The 17,804-nt window shown below is 38.3% G+C and overlaps 5 protein-coding genes across 8 annotated transcripts; 3 read left to right on the top strand and 2 right to left on the bottom strand.

The window, feature by feature from the left end:
- Positions 1–3,048: 3,048 nt before the first annotated feature.
- LOC119082194 lies at positions 3,049–4,985 on the top strand. The gene is made up of 2 exons (XM_037191628.1): positions 3,049–3,199; positions 3,273–4,985. The coding sequence occupies exon 2, from the start codon at positions 3,309–3,311 to the stop codon at positions 4,983–4,985; it is 1,677 nt and encodes a 558-aa protein (XP_037047523.1). The 5' UTR covers positions 3,049–3,199; positions 3,273–3,308.
- A 2,309-nt stretch (positions 4,986–7,294) lies between these two features.
- Positions 7,295–10,439, top strand: LOC119082166 (probable cytochrome P450 9f2). Its single transcript, XM_037191580.1, has 3 exons — positions 7,295–7,537; positions 7,605–8,809; positions 10,209–10,439. Exons 1-3 carry the CDS (start codon positions 7,320–7,322, stop codon positions 10,301–10,303), a joined length of 1,518 nt encoding a protein of 505 aa, XP_037047475.1. The 5' UTR covers positions 7,295–7,319; the 3' UTR covers positions 10,304–10,439.
- A 221-nt stretch (positions 10,440–10,660) lies between these two features.
- Positions 10,661–12,039, bottom strand: LOC119082171 (threonine--tRNA ligase, cytoplasmic-like). 2 transcript variants are annotated; one of them, XR_005088593.1, is made up of 4 exons: positions 11,775–12,039; positions 11,219–11,719; positions 10,894–11,148; positions 10,661–10,821 (listed from the first exon to the last, which is right to left on the bottom strand). XR_005088593.1 is itself a non-coding variant. In XM_037191586.1 (4 exons), the coding sequence occupies exons 1-4, from the start codon at positions 11,881–11,883 to the stop codon at positions 10,714–10,716; spliced, it is 966 nt and encodes a 321-aa protein (XP_037047481.1). In that variant the 5' UTR covers positions 11,884–12,039; the 3' UTR covers positions 10,661–10,713. The 2 variants fall into 2 exon arrangements, 1 of the variants encoding a protein (XP_037047481.1); XM_037191586.1 differs by having other exon boundaries at positions 11,219–11,716; positions 11,779–12,039.
- Positions 12,040–12,094: 55 nt separating this feature from the next.
- On the top strand, positions 12,095–13,865 carry LOC119082169 (tyrosine--tRNA ligase, mitochondrial-like). The gene is made up of 6 exons (XM_037191584.1): positions 12,095–12,279; positions 12,341–12,488; positions 12,542–12,726; positions 12,788–13,356; positions 13,414–13,602; positions 13,658–13,865. The coding sequence occupies exons 1-6, from the start codon at positions 12,158–12,160 to the stop codon at positions 13,816–13,818; spliced, it is 1,374 nt and encodes a 457-aa protein (XP_037047479.1). The 5' UTR covers positions 12,095–12,157; the 3' UTR covers positions 13,819–13,865.
- Positions 13,712–17,730, bottom strand: LOC119082163 (GTP-binding protein 1-like). Of its 3 annotated transcripts, none has more exons than XR_005088591.1 (8): positions 17,603–17,730; positions 16,525–16,827; positions 15,812–15,992; positions 15,585–15,748; positions 15,350–15,528; positions 14,699–15,290; positions 13,978–14,640; positions 13,712–13,924 (listed from the first exon to the last, which is right to left on the bottom strand). XR_005088591.1 is itself a non-coding variant. In XM_037191571.1 (7 exons), exons 2-7 carry the CDS (start codon positions 16,742–16,744, stop codon positions 14,060–14,062), a joined length of 1,917 nt encoding a protein of 638 aa, XP_037047466.1. In that variant the 5' UTR covers positions 16,745–16,827; positions 17,603–17,730; the 3' UTR covers positions 13,977–14,059. The 3 variants fall into 3 exon arrangements, 1 of the variants encoding a protein (XP_037047466.1); XR_005088592.1 differs by lacking the exon at positions 17,603–17,730 and adding an exon at positions 17,411–17,522; XM_037191571.1 differs by lacking the exon at positions 13,712–13,924 and having other exon boundaries at positions 13,977–14,640.
- Positions 17,731–17,804: the final 74 nt, after the last annotated feature.

Here is a 17,804-nt window from a genome sequence, read left to right as displayed (position 1 = left end):
TAACAGACACGCCGACTTCTACTTTCTCGTTTTGGGTGCAGTGGTGCTTTGGTGCAGTACAGTGCACAATGTAAAATACAAGGAAATGGTTGTATATAATATACTGAGCTGATTGAGGGGCTTTCAATCTAACGTTACGTATTTGAAGGCTCAGTGGAACACAATGGAGATAAGAAGAGAAAGGAAAATTTTTTGATTCTTTGTCTTTCACAAACAGTGAAATAGCTCATTTTGTTAAATAACAAATTCATTTCATGCTAGCTCAACTTTATCATTTACAATGAGAGCTAGAATTGCATCAGTGGCCGCTGAGAGTATAATGAATCTTAGGACAGCCAAAGATAAGATATTCAAGCTGTGCGGGTCGTTTTAAGTTCAAATTTGTTCGGTTGTGTGGTTACAACACATTGAGCCCAAGAGCATGAGCTCCACCTCAAGATGTTTCACCACCCAGCCACATGCTCTAAGATTGCTTCAACAAGCAGCAACTTAGAAACTGCTGGCTCACATTTAAAACAATCGAGACCGGAAACTCAAATTTGTTTACAAATAGTCTTTAAATACTGTTGCAGACAGTTGTTTCTCCTTCCAGTAAGTAGACCGTTCAGATTGAACCACTGACATAAATTTATTCAAGTCACGAACTAACCGGAAATTGGTTAATTGGTGAATTTATGTACTCGTCTTAAATGACTTCATAGTTTGAAAAACAGCTTTCATGACTTCCAGTACTTTAACCTCTAGTATTTTTCTAGTCTAATTACGAAGGAGTATGCAGGCGCCGCTGGCAACATTTTCGGATTTAGTAGTATTCATCTTCAAAAGTTTTTTAAGGTTTAACATATTCCAAGTCGAAACAGTGAAATTAAAGGAAACTGAGAAACTACAAAGTAACGTTTATTTGGAATGACTGCGCCAAAGCACCTGGCAGGGTAATAGAGGTTTTTACACGTCAAATAGAGTAGTTTTTTGATACCAATAATACCATTAGCAGCCTTAATGGTAATTTTGCAATGACATTATGAAAAAAAAGGTATGGAAATATTCGCATACTTCGATTAAAGTACTACTTTATTTTTTTCTATTACCCTGCTAGGTGCTTTGACTGCGCAATACCCTCTCTAGCAACCAAACTACTTTTATTAAGGTGGTGAAAGAATCAAAGCCTTTGGAATTTACATGTACATTACAGCGTAGTCAGTCAAAATGTGGAATAGTGTCTGTAGAATACTAAGAAATAAGGTATAAATTTGGCACAGAGAGCTGAGAGTTTGAGAGAGTATTGCTACGCGGTTTCGGTAATGATAGATTATGCATCTCTGTCTAAAATGTTTATTTTGACGATTTGGAAGTTTCGATCGAAGGCTTATACATACATAATAAAACATTATAAAATAAACATTTAGGACAGATCAGCCATCGCATACAGTTTGAGAATTAACCGTTGAGCGTTGCAATCGCATCATATTTTTACAGGCTGCTATGATAAGAGAAACGAGAGAAGGAAATACAACTCAGACCACTTAAGCAAGGTTCTGAAAGAACAGGTTAAGACACTTACGAAGGCGGGTGAAACACAAATCTTGACAATTCAGACCAAGGCTGTATACTTTGGGGAGGTCACGCAGACCGCCATTTTATTAGATACGCGGGAACACACACTTCTCATGACGTTACATATACAAACAATTCACCACGTCATCAAGACGACGAGAATCATCAGAGTAGGTGAATTTTTGTATGAAATTGGCCATTTTATCATCAACTGTGGTGTGTAACCCGCGTATCTGTATCTGCGTGACCTCCCCAAAGTATACATCCTTGGACCAACCGAGGTTTCCTACCAAAGACTGAAAACTTTGGTTCACAGCTTGCTGATAGTTTTAGAATTAACCGGTGAGCGTTGCAATTGCATCATATTTTAACAGACTATGATGAGAGAGACAAGGCTGTATACTTTGGGGAGGTCACGCAGATGCAGATACGCGGGTTACACAACACGTTTCATACAAAAAATTCACCACGCCATACAAATTCAATTTTGGTGAATTTGTTTGTATGGAAAAGGTGTGTTCCCGCGTATCTAATAAAATGGCGATCTGCGTGACCTGCAGATGCAGATACGCGGGTTACACACCACGTTTCATACAAAAAATTCACCACGCCATACAAATTCAATTTTGGTGAATTTGTTTGTATGGAAAAGGTGTGTTCCCGCGTATCTAATAAAATGGCGATCTGCGTGACCTCCCCAAAGTATACAGCCTTGGAGAGAGAAGCGAAAGAAGAAAATATAAGTCAGGCCACTTATTTTGACTTGTCTTGCGGGATATGTGGGATGGTCAAAATAATAGGTTTCTTTCATCGTACGGTAAAAACGAATTTTGACAGGCCGAAAACAACAGACCGTCATCCACAGAAGCAAACATAACCGCAACTTGAACAAATTTATTCGTTAAAACTTCAAAGTGAGGTGGCTTCTCTGTGTATGACGATTGACATTTTGAACGGCCTTGGAAGAAACCTTTATATGGAAAAATGCAATGACAAGGCAGGTTATAATTAACTGGTCTTCGGACTCATCGCTCTAACCATAACAGTCTATGAGCGATGAAGATAACCCAAGTTTTTGGAGTTCTCAAAATTTAGAGCCTTGATATAACTGGCATTAACCAAGGCTTAAAATTGTGCAACCTTGGCATTAACGAGGGCATTAATCTAAAAAAAATGTAGAAACTTACTGACATATTTCTGGCCAAGACCTTCTTCAAATCGATTTTTCACCATGAAGCCAGATGGATCATTTTTGACCAAATGGAGAAAAATGTAGATCTGGTTGTGGTCTACATTTTTCTCCAAATAAATATTTGACATCCATGGAAATTATAGACAAATAAGTAAAATGAGCTGAGCAGACTATTTTCATTTCAACAGTGAAACGCTCTTTTTTGCAATCTTCCATTAGTATAATGCCATCTACAATCATTTTGCAGATATATTGGTTGAGAAAGGGAAAGTTGATGTTTCTTGTTTGCTCTTTCGCGGTCTTTTTTGTGTACCGATAACGGATTGTTGGATCTTTTTACCACTTAATTAATTGTACGTTCAGCAGTATATCGATTTATATAAACATTTGAATATACAAAGTTTGAATTGTTTTCAATTTAACCCTCGAAATTCATAAAAACTTTTTCAAATTGTTAGTAGAAAACAGCATAAAACTCAATTCCTGTAAAAACTTTCTAATCAAGATTTTTTTAATCGTTCACCAGTCAACATACGTAGCGAACAAAGGACATAGAAGTACGATGGAAGTCAATCAAAAAGACAACGAGCTACATTTGTATCCAATAAACAATAATGAATATTTGGGTGCGATAAAAGTGAATGTCTCGAATACGCGCAATACTCCATCAACAACGATTATACTGGATATATCCGGATCTATGGGTTCACAAGTTGCCCGATTTGTTAGGCAAATTATACCATTGGTCATGTCGAAACTTGGTTATGCAGAATGTTATCACATAAATTTAATTACATTCCACGATAATGCCGAAACCTTCCACCTGACATCTAGAGAATTAAAAGCCTCAAATTTAACTAATACAGGCTCTACGCGCTTCGCGCCTGCAATTACAGCACTTCGCACAATCTTGAATGGATTTGCGAAGAACTATCCAAACGAGCCGATGAGAGTTTTAACCATATCTGACGGAGATATCCACGACCATGATGAAGCCGCAATTGAAACAAAGAAACTGGTGGAATTTTTGGCCGAATCTGGTTTAACGATCAATTCTCAGGCGCTGAGACTGTTTACCTCGAGTAGCCAACCGGACACAAAAGCATTATCCTATTTATTGCAAATAAACAATACCACCGCGACGCAGCTGTATGATGCTTCTGCTGCATGGCCTGATGAGGCTATTGCCAGTGAGATTGTCAAGTTGTTTCAGAAGGATAATTTCCAGAACTACCAGTTTCTACACTTTGAAAGATCAATCGTTTTGAAATTCCCATGGAATTCTCATACATCAATGCGAGTTATACTTTCACTCGGCTGGAATATCTTTTGGTTTAAGCAGGTGCCAACTGGAGTTGTTAAGTTGGGTAACGATGCGGTCAACGCAGTCGTACAAAATCAATTTTCTCTAGGCATGTTCCACGAATTAATGGAATCGAAACTGGAATACATTACAGATCACATGATAGTCTTAAAAGTTGTTGATTCGCCTGAAGCGAATAGAATGGTGAATCAAATTTATGAGTGCCTTAAGAAACAAGAGGATACATTAGCCGTAAAAAGTTCAACGTCAAACAAGAAAATCATATCAAATTTGCTGGATGGCATTGCCAAGAATAAGACTAATTTTCAGGATTCTGAGCAAATGGCTGAATTTCTCCGCAAAACCAAAGCCGAAATTGATACTCAAAGAGAGAATGATCGCAGGAAGCGTGAAGAGGAAACGGCAGCTCGAATCAAGAAAGAGGAAGATGAAAAGGCAGCACGCAAGAAGGAGGAGGAAGAAAAGGCAGCTCGGATCAAGAAAGAGGAAGACGAAAAGGCAGCACGCAAGAAGGAGGAGGAAGAAAAGACAGCTCGAATTAAGAAAGAAGAAGAAAAAGCAGCTGAAGCAGCTCGAATTAAGAAAGAAGAAGAAGAAAAAGCAGCTGAAGCAGCTCGAATTAAGAAAGAAGAAGAAGAAAAAGCAGCTGAGGCAGCTCGAATTAAGAAAGAAGAAGAAGAAAAAGCAGCTGAGGCAGCGCGAATTAAGAAAGAAGAAGAAGAAAAAGCAGCTGAGGAAGAGGCAGATCGAATTAAGAAAGAAGAAGAAGAAAAAGCAGCTGAGGAAGAGGCAGCTCGTGTCAAGCAACTAGAAGCAGAAAAGACAGCTGAGGAAGAGGCAGCTCGAATCATACAACAAGAAGCAGAAAAGGTAGCTGACGAACTTGATAGACGAGCGGGGATCGGAACGTATTGAAAAGGAACTGGTAAGTACCAAGAAGATGACCACTTAGTATGACCGTAATTAAGAACAATTTTGCATTAAACAGGATATAACTCGTCTCAAATCCAATCCGGACAGTCAGCTGGATTCCATTCAAACTGTTTTCATTTTCGATGAACACTTGTCTGGCGCCAAGGAAAATCAGCGCTTTACGGAAAAAATCGTACCATTGATGTTGTCAAGACTTTTTTATGAAAGCTCGGAACTGTTTCATTTGGTAGCATTCGTTAGATATAATACAACTTTCGAGCAATTGCGTCAGTCATTGCTCCAAACACTGGATGCAAAGATGGAGATTCGAATTTTAGTGTTAACCAACGAAAAGATGCAAACGAAAAGCCGCGCGACTGAAAATTTTGCTGAAATGTTGATGAGATTTCTCAGCGTATCTAATTATTCATTCGAATTGCAAGTAGTAAGACTTGCGTCAACAAAATCAGCCACTAAACAGTATAAAGTAATTGATATCGATATAAACGAATCGAATGATTCTATTGCAAAACAAGTTGCTGGATTTGTAAATCTATTTTCTAGTGATAATTAAAAAATTTATATTTTGTTGCACACCAGTCTCACAATCAATTTTTTACCGCAACGTAGATACGCTAAGCCTCACTAGGGGGGTCCAGAATCGTATGGGAAAATAAAAGTTTCGACAAAGTTGGCGGACCCCGGGAAAAACGAACCTATATGACCCACTGATAAAAAATGTATATGGGGCCGATGTGATCCGAGTTGATTTATTCGCTCAAGGACGAAATATGTGAAAAACCACCAGTCTTTGGGTTCTTCCAAAACATTTATGGGATGTGCATCGGATATATTCATATCTAACGAGAGCTTATGGCATAAGCTTTCATCGCAAAAAGAAATTTTTTCGAAAACAATTTTTTGAAGCTATATAGAAATCGATTTTGGTGCAAAAATGTCAGGGTCGTGAACTCAGACAATTTTCAAATGACTGTTACGTCAAGACACCAACTTGAAACTTATTGTGTGTGGGCTCGTTAGAAAGCAACTGTCATTACCTTTACAACGACATCTAACACTTAATTTAAAGAGTGACTTCGCCTGACTTTGTATTACTTGGAAATTATCTGTCGACTTTTGTATATATCAATATTGTTAGGTGTGCCCAGACGATATAAAAATTCCAAAAAATGAAAACAACGCATTTTTGTTGCTCTTGCATCTAATCTAAGTTGTCTGGACCAAAAAAGTTTGATATTGTCGCTAAAAAAATTTTTCCATAGAAAGTAATGGAAAAAATGTATGGAAAATCACAGCCTTTTTTCACATATTTCGTCCTTGAGCTACCCATAAACCAACTCGAATCGCATCGGACCCATATACAATTTTTATCAGGAGGCCATAAAGGTTTGTTTTCCTCGGCCTCACGTTAGGGAAGATTATTTTATGAATCTGTAAAACTTTGGGCCAACCAGCATAAGTTTTTTCGAGTAAAATCTCGGCAAAAGAACCTATTTTCATGTAGGCGTTCAATTCATCTTCAAACGTTTTTTAAGATCTCACATATTTCAAGTCGAAACAGTGAAATTAAAGGAAAAACTGAGAAACTACAAGTAAAGTTTGTTTGGAATGACTACGCAGTTTCGGTAAATAAATAATAAATAAAATTCAAGAGGATCAGATAAGAAGTAATTGTTGCTGGTTCGCATTTCATGTTATTGCTATTTTATCAATCTATTTTATTATGATTCAACTTATTAACCATTCGGCAATGATAAAGCCACTCAATGGTCAAATCAATATTGCGATTCAATTGACTTGATACAAATTTCATTGAATTGACTTTGCCTATCTATCAGACACGTTCAAAGTATTTTTTTTTTGATTTGCAAAAAATTTAGGTTAGAGAATAGAGTCGCGTTCTAGACTTATAAGCGTGTGTAAGATAAAATTCACAAAGAAGAACTCCTCCTGACACTCTATTGTAAAGTATAAGTTGACAGTCCCTTGAGATAAATTTTTCTACCACCTGCGAACCAATGTCACCAATGTTGACCAATGTACTAGAAAACCCGAAAACGCTTCGCTCCAACAATTGCTTAATTGATATACACTCACGGAATTTTGAAAACCGACACATTTTCTGTTTTGTGATTTACTGGATTTCTGTGAATCTTGCATACATTTTTATATGGAGAAATCAAAAACTCGAGTAATAGACAGAAACAGAAAATTTGTCGGTTTTCAAAATTCCGTGAGTGTAGTAAATCAAACATTTTGCTGTTTCGCATTGATATAATCAGTTATAAAGTGGTCGTTAAAGAGTGTTGCACAAAAATGTTTGAAACGTCTACCGTGCTGTTGTTTACTGGATTAGGGCTGATTCTTTACTCATTCTACAGATGGGCTACTGAAAATGATGACTTCTTCGAGAAAAGTGGTGTTCCGTATTTAAAGCCGAATTTTATATTCGGAAACACTTGGAAGTTCTTTTTCAATAAAATTCCACTAACTGAATTTGTCGAGTACTTGTATAATGCGCACCCAACTGCTAAGTAAGTATTGGAAATTTCAACATCGATTTTTGCGTATCAATTCAATTGCATTTTATGCTCGTCACAGACTCAGTGGATTCTTTAATTTCATGACACCCATATACCTGATCCGAGATCCAGAGATTCTGAAACACATTTCCATTAAAGAATTCGATTCGTTCGAAGACCACAAATTTATCATAGACAGCGAGGTGGATTCGCTGTTCGGCCAGACACTCTTTTTAATGAAAGGCGAAAAATGGAGAGATATGCGAACGACCCTCAGCCCAGCATTTACTGGTAGCAAGATGCGATTGATGTTTGAATTATTACGTGAGTGTGTCAGCGATACCATGCAATACATCCGGGATATAAATTCGGAACAAAGTGCATTTTCGGTTGAAATGGTCGATGTCTTCGGAAGAAGTGGAATCGACGTAATTTCATCGTGCGCATTTGGTTTGAAAATCAATTCATTTGTAGATAAGAACAACGAGTTCTACCGTATCGGGAAAAAGGTATCCAATTTGACTACGTTCAAAGCGTATGTAAAATTCGTTGCTCAGCGGGTGGTACCAGGGGTAATGAAATTTTTCCGTATCGAATATTTGGACTCTGATGTGAAACGATTCTTCTCGGACATGGTGCTGAAAAACATTCAGACAAGGCGTAAGGAGAAAATTTTCCGTCCTGATATGATTGATTTGCTGATGAAGGCTAGGAATGGCGAGTTGTCGCATCAGGAAGAAAAGGAAACGTTTACCGATGGTTTTGCTACAGCTGTCGAGTCGAACGTAAAGAAATCCAAGGTAAATCGCAATTGGACGGACGATGAATTGGTTTCGCAAACTTTTGTATTTTTTTTGGCTGGTTACGATACAGTCACCCAAGTAATGACTGCCTTTTCGTATCAAATGGTATTGAATCCAGAGGTTCAGCAAAAATTGACCGAAGAAATTCATGAAACCGAGAAGAGTCTGAACGGTAAGGATATCACATACGAAATTCTTCAAAAAATGCGTTACATGGATATGGTTACGAGTGAAGTACTGCGGATTGGCGGACCGGCTGTTTTCATCGATCGCCTATGTACAAAGAATGTTGATTTGTTAGTAGATGGCAGGTTCATCAAATTTAAAAAGGGCACACAACTATGGGCTCCTCTGCACGCCTACCACAACGATCCATTAATTTATCCAGAACCAAAGAAGTTTGATCCAGAGCGTTTCAACGAAGCGAATCGTGCCAATATCAACCCTGCATTTTACATCCCAGGTATAGGCCCGCGCAACTGGGCGGTCAGAACACCAAATTTGTCTCGTTCTTTGTCGTGACAAAACGAAATGGCAAAAAAAGCAGCTGACAAATGTTTAAATCTGCACATCTGTGTGTATACCGTACGAGACATAAATGGACAAAGAGATGCCATTTATTATGACCCAGCACCACCATGTCATTCCCGTGCCGTTCCCAACTTCCTTCGGGAATTACGAAATCCGGCCATGCAAAGTGCAACCGTTTTATGTGACAGTGATAATCAGGCACTGGACTGTGTCTATCGATGTTTCAAGTATATAATCGGTATACAGACTGGCGAGGTAAAATTTGAACCCAATTTAAAATCTGTGTATTTTAAAATTTGAATTCCAAACATAACGTACTTCAAGCATGAGTGGTACTTTGAAACACAATTTCATACAAAATAGTACAGTTTTTGCAAACTATAATCACTTTGCCTTGAAGTGCTTTGGAACAAATTATTTTTCTAAAATATGCTTAAAATTTGGTATGCAATGAGAAGTGGATATAAAATTGAAAATAAATTGTTGATTCGATGAAGGGAATTGTTTTTTTATTACCAAGAAAATATTTTCAATGAATTTCTGAGTCAAGCTATTTCCACGCTTTCAGAAACTGAGGCGTTTTATCGTTGTAAAAGTTGGACTGATTTTTTTTTTTTAAGTAGAAAATCGGAATACATTTTCCACATTTTGACCAACTTCCGTTCCATTTAACTTGGATATTATGGCGTCGGATGGTTGTACGGAAGAACTTCGTTCGTTTGGTACTAGACGCACCGAGCACCAGTGCAACCATCCGCCGAAAATGGAAATTTGTGATTTTTTTTAAGTAGAAAATCGGAATACATTTTCCACATTTTGACCAACTTCCGTTCCATTTAACTTGGATATTATGGCGTCGGATGGTTGTACGGAAGAACTTCGTTCGTTTGGTACTAGACGCACCGAGCACCAGTGCAACCATCCGCCGAAAATGGAAATTTGTGATTTTTTTTTATTGGAATACACAGATGACCACTCTTCATACTTATCATTGGGAAACTCGTCGTAGAAATCTTTAATCACCGTCAGTATGGATTTGTTTCGGAATAGGAAATCCTTTCGCGAACCAAAGATGAACATGGGTTTGGAATACGGAATTCCCTTTGCTTCGAAGTAGCCATATTAGTTGTTTATTAGTTATGTAGGAAGAATATGATCACAACAACTGTGCATAAGAGCACCAACATATTGATATAACATTGCGACACACACGATATCAAAAAAAAAAAAAAAACGTTTGACTAACTTAGAACAAAATGAGAAATGTTTTTGTGGAAACAAATAGGCAAAAAAATCCTCGATTAACCGTTTGACCACTACACCTTTTCCGTTCAAATCGGAATCGATACGCATCGGCTCTCGATTTGCGTTGATGAACGTTAAATTGAATGTGTACTATCCGTTGAAGAACTATCGATTTGAGCCGAACAGTCAAATGCAATGAAAACTGGAGCGTTCGGAATGTATCCAGAGAAAGGATTGCAAATTAATTTAGTGCCACACTGACAAAGTATATTGAATTTGTGTCTATTCACTTGTTACATTCATTCATGGCTTTCGAGTTGAAAGTATAGTAGGGCTGCACTAGTTCGAAAATCTAAGAAAATCATTTTATTAGAACGACCTGACAAGTGAAATAATTGCTGGAATAAATTTTATAATGGCTAGAACCCAGTGACTTTTCTGGAAAGACCCTTGCGGCAGAAGTCTTTCATCCACAATATTACACTGTGATTACAATCACGATCTTTTTTTCTTGGACCACCGTTCTTCTAAAAGTTGAATTAGCGTTTGACAGACTTTGTAATATGCATTGGCCAAACGAAGCGGTTTATTCACATTTCATAACAGATCCTACGTCAATTTATTCTGCTTAAGGTAATCCTTCAATTCTTTGTGCGATGGAAAAGCTACACCATGAACGCGTTGTATGGGCTGGCCATTGCAAAGTACCGACTCCATCTACGAAAAGAAACAAAACCAACAGATTGGTAAACAAGTTTCCATCACAATTGATTGCTGTTTACCATTTACCTTTAGTATCTTGATGGTGTTCACATTTTTATTCTTACGAAGAAGTGGAGTATCGACGATTTCAATGAAACAGCCACATCGGTATATAGGTAGTCTATCACACACACGTTCGCTGATCACTTTCAATTTGAACGGATTATAGGCAAACAATTCATTTGCATCACTTTTCGTAGTCTCAATGCGTTCGACTTTGCTGTGGTTTTGTAGTATTTTAGCGATTTGCTCATCAATAGCACCGATGTCTTTTCTGTTGATCTGTGAATATGAGTTGTGAATGATGTAGAGCTAATGTTACCATAGACAACAAATTATCTGAATTCATTACCGTTTTCGCTGTCAAATGAATGTCTGCATAGAAACCACTTTGCGTGGAACCGATACTACACACCACACCACCATCATCTGTACAATATAATCTTTCCAATGCTTCGGCTAAAGTAAATGCAGCTGTCGTCCAGAATGCGGTTTTAGCATCTTGAGAATCATATTTCAATAATTGAATTTTACAGTCAGCCTCCAATGGTCGCTCAAAATCCCACAGTTGATCGTTTATTTTAGCAATGTACACGTCTTGTACCAGTGCGTGGCTAATGTCCTGGGCTATTTGCAATGGTGTCAGATCCCAGCTAAATCCTTCGACGACCTTACCATCAAGCAGTGTTACGTGAATAACTTCTTGTTCTTTGGATGCCACCTCTTGATCGTATCTTTTCTTTAGCTCAGTCCATTTGCTAGAACGAGCTTGATAGAAGCGTGGCTCAGAAGCAGCAACAGCTAGTTTTTTCGCCAGTTTTCTTACTTTCTTTTGATCGATGTCATCCTGCTGCTTTGTGTAAGAATTGTAGTTGAAGTGAAACTTTACGAAATAGGTACACACGTACGTACCGTTGAATAGAATCTGCTGATTGGCAGTCTAACTGGCTTGACTAATCTGTTAGCTACTCCAAACAAAATGTGAGGATTGGATAAAATCGCCTTCACGAATCCCATTTGGATTTTGCCGGCTTCTTGTAAGAAATATTGAAAGTGTGTGAATGAGACTTGAATTTTGGATAATTATCGCATGTTGTCACAGCACTTATACACTTATTAGCTTGTTACACAGTACTTTTCACATCAAATCCATTAAACTTGCAGCTATTTTCCAGCAATGTTATGACAGATCGTCAGCCGGTTTGACAGTCAATTATTTCACAACACTACACCTTAACCTCACAAAAGTAAATAAACGGGCAAAGATTGTGGAGTGACTGAACACGGAAAAATGATTATAAAAAGGTTGCATCAACCACTTGTGACACAGATACGGGGCTGTCATCACGGGAAAAATATTCTGAGCCTAAGCGACAGAGGATTTTTTCAGGCTCTATTTCCCGGCAATGCTGAGTGAGTTTTAAATCACCTTCTGTCTATGTCAATAATCACCCTAACATTTATCAACTTCCAGACCAGAAATTCGGAAACGTTTCATCACAAAACCGCAAACCATTTATGCTGGATTCGATCCAACCGCTGACAGTTTGCATGTTGGCAACTTATTGGTCATAATGGGTCTCATTCATTGCCAAAGAGGAGGACATCAACCGATTGCTTTGGTAAACACTGTTACTGGATGCAGTTGACGGAATTAATTTGTATAGTTTTTCAGTTAGGCGGTGCCACTGGCCGAATCGGCGATCCATCTGGACGTAATTCCGAACGGAGTCTTATGGATGTATCGAGTGTGGAACACAATTTGAGTGCAATCCAAAGGCAAATCGAGACGATATTCGAAAATCATGAAAAGTTTTTCTGGAACAAGAAATCGGCAGCACCGGCACTTAGTAGAGTCAAGTAAGAAAGTTTGTTTCTAAGAATTTCTGGCAATATCACACTCAACAACAATTGCTTCCAGGATTGTTAATAATGCTGATTGGTATCGGAATTTAAGCGTCGTTGGGTTTATTGCAAACATTGGCCGGCATTTTCGTTTAGGAGATATGATTACGATGTCATCTGTTCAACAGCGTCTTCAGGGAGATGGAATGAGCTTCACCGAATTCACGTATCAAGTCTTTCAGGCTTACGATTGGTTGCACTTGCTTAAAGAGTACGACTGCCAATTCCAGCTTGGGGGAAGTGATCAAATGGGAAATTTGGTAGCAGGTCACAGACTCATCGGTCGTACTGCCAAAAAGTCAGTTTACGGATTAACTTTGCCATTAATAACGAACGAGGAGGGTAACAAATTTGGAAAATCTGCTGGAAATGCCATTTGGTTGGACCAGGACAAAACATCACCATTTTCGTTCTATCAGTTCTTCATACGAATAGCTGATTCTGAAGTGGAGAATCTACTAAAATTGCTCACGTTACTGCCACTGAAAGAAATCGACGAAATTATGGTTCAACACAAACAGGTTCCTGAGCTCAGACAAGCTCAGCAAAAGTTAGCTCAACAAATCACTTTACTTGTACATGGAGGTAGGTATCATGCTTTATGCGAATGGTTGCACTCAATTCACAAGTTCATTTGAACAGAAACCGGACTTCAGAAGGCCGAAACAATTTCATCGGCATTGTATAAAGGAAGTGTGGAAGCTCTGGGAAAACTGAATCTAAATGAAGTAAAGGAATGTTTTGCAGGAGCTGCTTTATGTGAAATTCTACCCGCACCAGGAATGACAATTTTAGAGGCTGCAATGAAATGCAAATGCTTTGCAAGCGAACGTAAGAGCATTCTGTGTTATTTTCATATTCAACTTGTTACAAAATGGATTTTCAGGCGACGCTATGAGAATAATCACTGCCGGTGGATTTTACATCAACCAGAATCAAACGAAGAATATTGCTGAGGTACTATCGCCTTCCGTACATGTGCTAGAAAATGGATTGACACTGTTTAGAGTAGGCAAAAAGAACTACTACATTGTGACTTGGCTGTAGTAAATCAGTAAATAAATCGAAGATAGAAACACCGTTCCTTTATACTACCAGCTCTTTTATTTGTACCAAACGATTAGTCGCTGTGCTGACTGGTAAAATATTTTTTTTTTTATTTTTTACATTTCCAGTGATGTGGTACTGAATACCACACCATGCCATCACTGGCAAAAATATATTTTTTCTTCACTTTTTTCGATCAATAAATTAAAAAAGAAAATCTGAAATTTTACAACATTTAAACTCACTGGACCTTTGTGGAAATGGTTTGAATGGGCTGTGCCGAAGTTGATGTCTTTACAATTGGTCGTTTCGGTCGTTTGGTAGCGTTGTTTCGCTGATGACTTGCAAGATCTCGTTTGTCGGTGCCGATGTCCAGCACACTCTCAACCTTTCCGCTCAACGCATCTTCCTGCGAACATTCATTTTGAATGTTCGGATTTTGATTTTGTTGATTCTGTTGTTGGCTCTGACCGCGTGATTGCATTTTTGTTGGCTTGGCGCGACCCTGTGTTACAATTGACGTTGGCAATGGTCGTAACACGTTACCAACAGCTTTCGTACGCCCTTCACGGAAGACCATACGCTGCTGGGGACGAATGTATTCTGGATGCTTGATGAATCGGAACCGAACTTGAGCCTTATCGCCGGTCCGCAGACATTCTTTTGACATGTTCAAGATTGATGCGGTCTGTCGGATACTTCCGCAATGCACCATAGCTTGGTAACGTGATGAAATGGTGGTGGGATGATGCAATACAAGAATTTCTCCTTCGAATTCCCAGCAGGCTTGAGGATTCACTTCTGGAGCGACCATAACCATACCTACAACATAGATTTGTGAGCGTTTCGGAAGCGAAATGAATGACAACAATTTAAAAACCTTTTCGGATCTGCGACCGCTTAATCTTTTTCAGTGAGAAGCTTGCTGTTTGACCGCCACGCACTTCTGAAACATTCATCCGTTTGCGATGAATACTTTTAATAGCAATCGGTGTGAAGTGCCCCAGCGGGTCTGGACCCAATAAGAGTATATCATTCAACCGAATAATTCCTTGCAGACAAGTGCCGGAAATAACGGTGCCCACACCTGGTACTGAGTAAGTGTCATCGATCTGAAACTCAGCTGGTAGATTATCTAAACCAGTGACGCGCGTTGTCAACAAATTGAGGAACATTTTGAGGAGATCCAAATTTTCGCCGGTAACATTAGACACTTGAAATATTGGACACAGCCGTTCCGACACAAAATTTGTCGCTGAAAGAACCACATCGTCAGCTGTTTTGACCATTACTGGAACTTTACGGCATCCTTGTGACTTTAGAATTTTGAACAATAGCTTCAGATTGTCTTGAAGAACGTTCGGAGGACACATGTCAATTTTTGTCACAACCACAAACACTGGAACCGACAATGCCAGGGCTAGACCCAAGTGCTCTTTTGTCATTCCAACAATACCCGCATTAGCACCAATCTGCAAGAATAGCGTAGAGAATATCACAATTCTTCAAAACATTTGAAAACTTATCGTACCATCAACATCCCAAAATCTGGAGCGTGTCCTGTCATCCCGAATACGGTGGTTTTTAAGTATCGTTCATGTCCGGCCAAATCAATGAACGTTATAACTTTAGCACTTTTCTCGCAAATCTTAACCCAATCCAACGTTCCATGATCTGGTTTATTGACCACATTGCCCACACTGTCGAAGCCTGTAATTCCGCATTCATTAAAATGATTTTTCGCATTTCAGTTTTCACACTCTTACCCAAAATGTCATTTCCAACGGAGCTCGTTCGTCCACTTTCCATTTCGTGTTTATGTCGAAATAGTCGCTGTCTTGCGTGGCCGCGTCCGTTATCTAATTCACTATGTGTCAGTACACCAAGTAGTGTACTTTTGCCAGCGTCTACATTTCCAACCACAGCAACGCTGTATACAGAAATGTCCGATTTGGACTAAGATGTATCAACTAGAATTTTTCGATTTTCTTACCGAATTTCCATAAAATCGGTTTGATCCACACGGCGTCGTACCAAGTATTGACCGGTCATACCTTTTTCTGATTTACGCTGCCGGAGCTCAACGCAATCGGCGTCAAGGGTGGCAGCTAATGATTGTAAAGTGGCTACAGCAGCCTCATATTCTTCAGGATCGAGTCCATTGTCACCTCCATCTATTATAGGATTGGGATTTGTTTCGTTAATATTCGGTTTGAAGGCTGCAGTCCTGTATTCTATCATAAATAGTGATCTAATTTGTCATCCGTCTCGAATCAACTATGTTATTACCTCACAGAGCAGCAATCAATCTATTATAACCCTAGACAAATTCTATATCTCTCAATGTACACCTATGAAAATTTCGTCCGTCAACAAATAATGAAATGCATACGCAATGTTCGGCATTACGCAACATTGACAAAAATGTTACCATGTACAAAGATTACAAATTTTGAATTTTAAAAATCTATTGTGAAATTCCACCAAAAACCATAACTGGCAAGAAAATGAGTTGAACAACACATTTTTCTTGAATGAGGTTTCCAGATTTCCTTGTAACTTCCAATGAAAAAAAAAAATTCAGAACATCGTCCGACAAATCATAAACATCGTTACAACAACCCCCAACTACAACTGTGACATCTAAATATACAATTTCTAACTTAATTAAACCTTACAGTCTAGACAAAAAAATTGATGACTTACCTTCACCGATTCCAACATCATAGATTGTTTCACCTCGGCTGTCGTCGATGCGATCTTGCAGTCGCTTTTTAAGTAACTCAAATTGTTCTTCTGTGGGACTGATGAGAACCGTTTTCGAACGGATGCTCGTATAGTCAATCGATATGATTGGTGAACTGGTGATTGTATCAGCCATCGGTGCCAACGATGAAGTAGGCTGAGATTTTTCTTGGGACTGCATTGTGAGGTCGTCGTTTGTTTTGTTTAAGATGCGAGTTTAATTTGTACAATTTGCAACGAGTCTACATAATTTCATCTAACGCACTGTAAAACGATAAAAGAAACGAAAATTGATTAGAAAACCTTGTTCCACTAAGAAAGTCTTGGAATCTAATTGAATTCTGATAAGATTTTCCGATTATTCACATCAAAACATTGCACGGTTGTAGCGAAAAATAGAGTGACCATGAAACGCTAAATATCCCCAAACAAATAGTGAATTATATAGAAGGTCACGAAGCCGAAACTATACAATTTAAGAACAAAATATACGAACGAAACAGTTCGGTTACGATGACAAAATCATTTGGTTATTTTATAACACTAAAATGCATCAAAAGTGATGAAATATTTTGATTTGCCGAATCAACATTCAATAAAATCCCCTCCAGACTGGAGTAAAAATTCTTTTTTTTTCAAGCTTTTGCTTTCACTTTTCTTTTAAAACTCGCAACACTTTCTCCGTTAAAATCTTAGAATCAACGAATTCACACTGCTTCACAATTTACTGTTGTCAAAACAATCTATTATTAGATCCTTTCTTTGTTTGATAAACATTAGAATTTGTGCAATCGGTAGATTAAAAAAAAAACCAAATTTATGATGAAAATGACTGCACAGCACATACACACGAAAGAGTATTATAAGATGTGTAGCAAGCTGTAGGATTAGGGAATAGATTATGTTTAACAACGAGTTTCATTGGTTATCGGTGGCATCCACTTGATCGAATTGGTAAGAACACGACAACACGAAATAAAATCATAATTAACCAGGAATATTTAGAAAATTGATTGGAAAATGTTGTAACTATAATTACCTGAGACGTGTAACGAAAATTTTGTGTTGTCGTAATGTCACAATGACACAAATGAAGTTGGTGGTGAAATGTTGCTCTCTCGCAAATTTTACAAGAAGCGTTCACACTCCGAGATTAGGGTTTCTTTTGGTTATAGACTGTTATGAGTTATGACGGAAATCTTCTTGTCTCACTTCGTTCGGGCTACAACTCGCGAAATTGC

Source organism: Bradysia coprophila, unplaced genomic scaffold, assembly GCF_014529535.1.
Source record: "Bradysia coprophila strain Holo2 unplaced genomic scaffold, BU_Bcop_v1 contig_391, whole genome shotgun sequence".
Taxonomy (NCBI): domain Eukaryota; kingdom Metazoa; phylum Arthropoda; class Insecta; order Diptera; family Sciaridae; genus Bradysia; species Bradysia coprophila.
The sequence above is the reverse complement of the archived record's forward strand: the minus strand, read 5'-3'. Positions and strand labels throughout refer to the sequence as shown.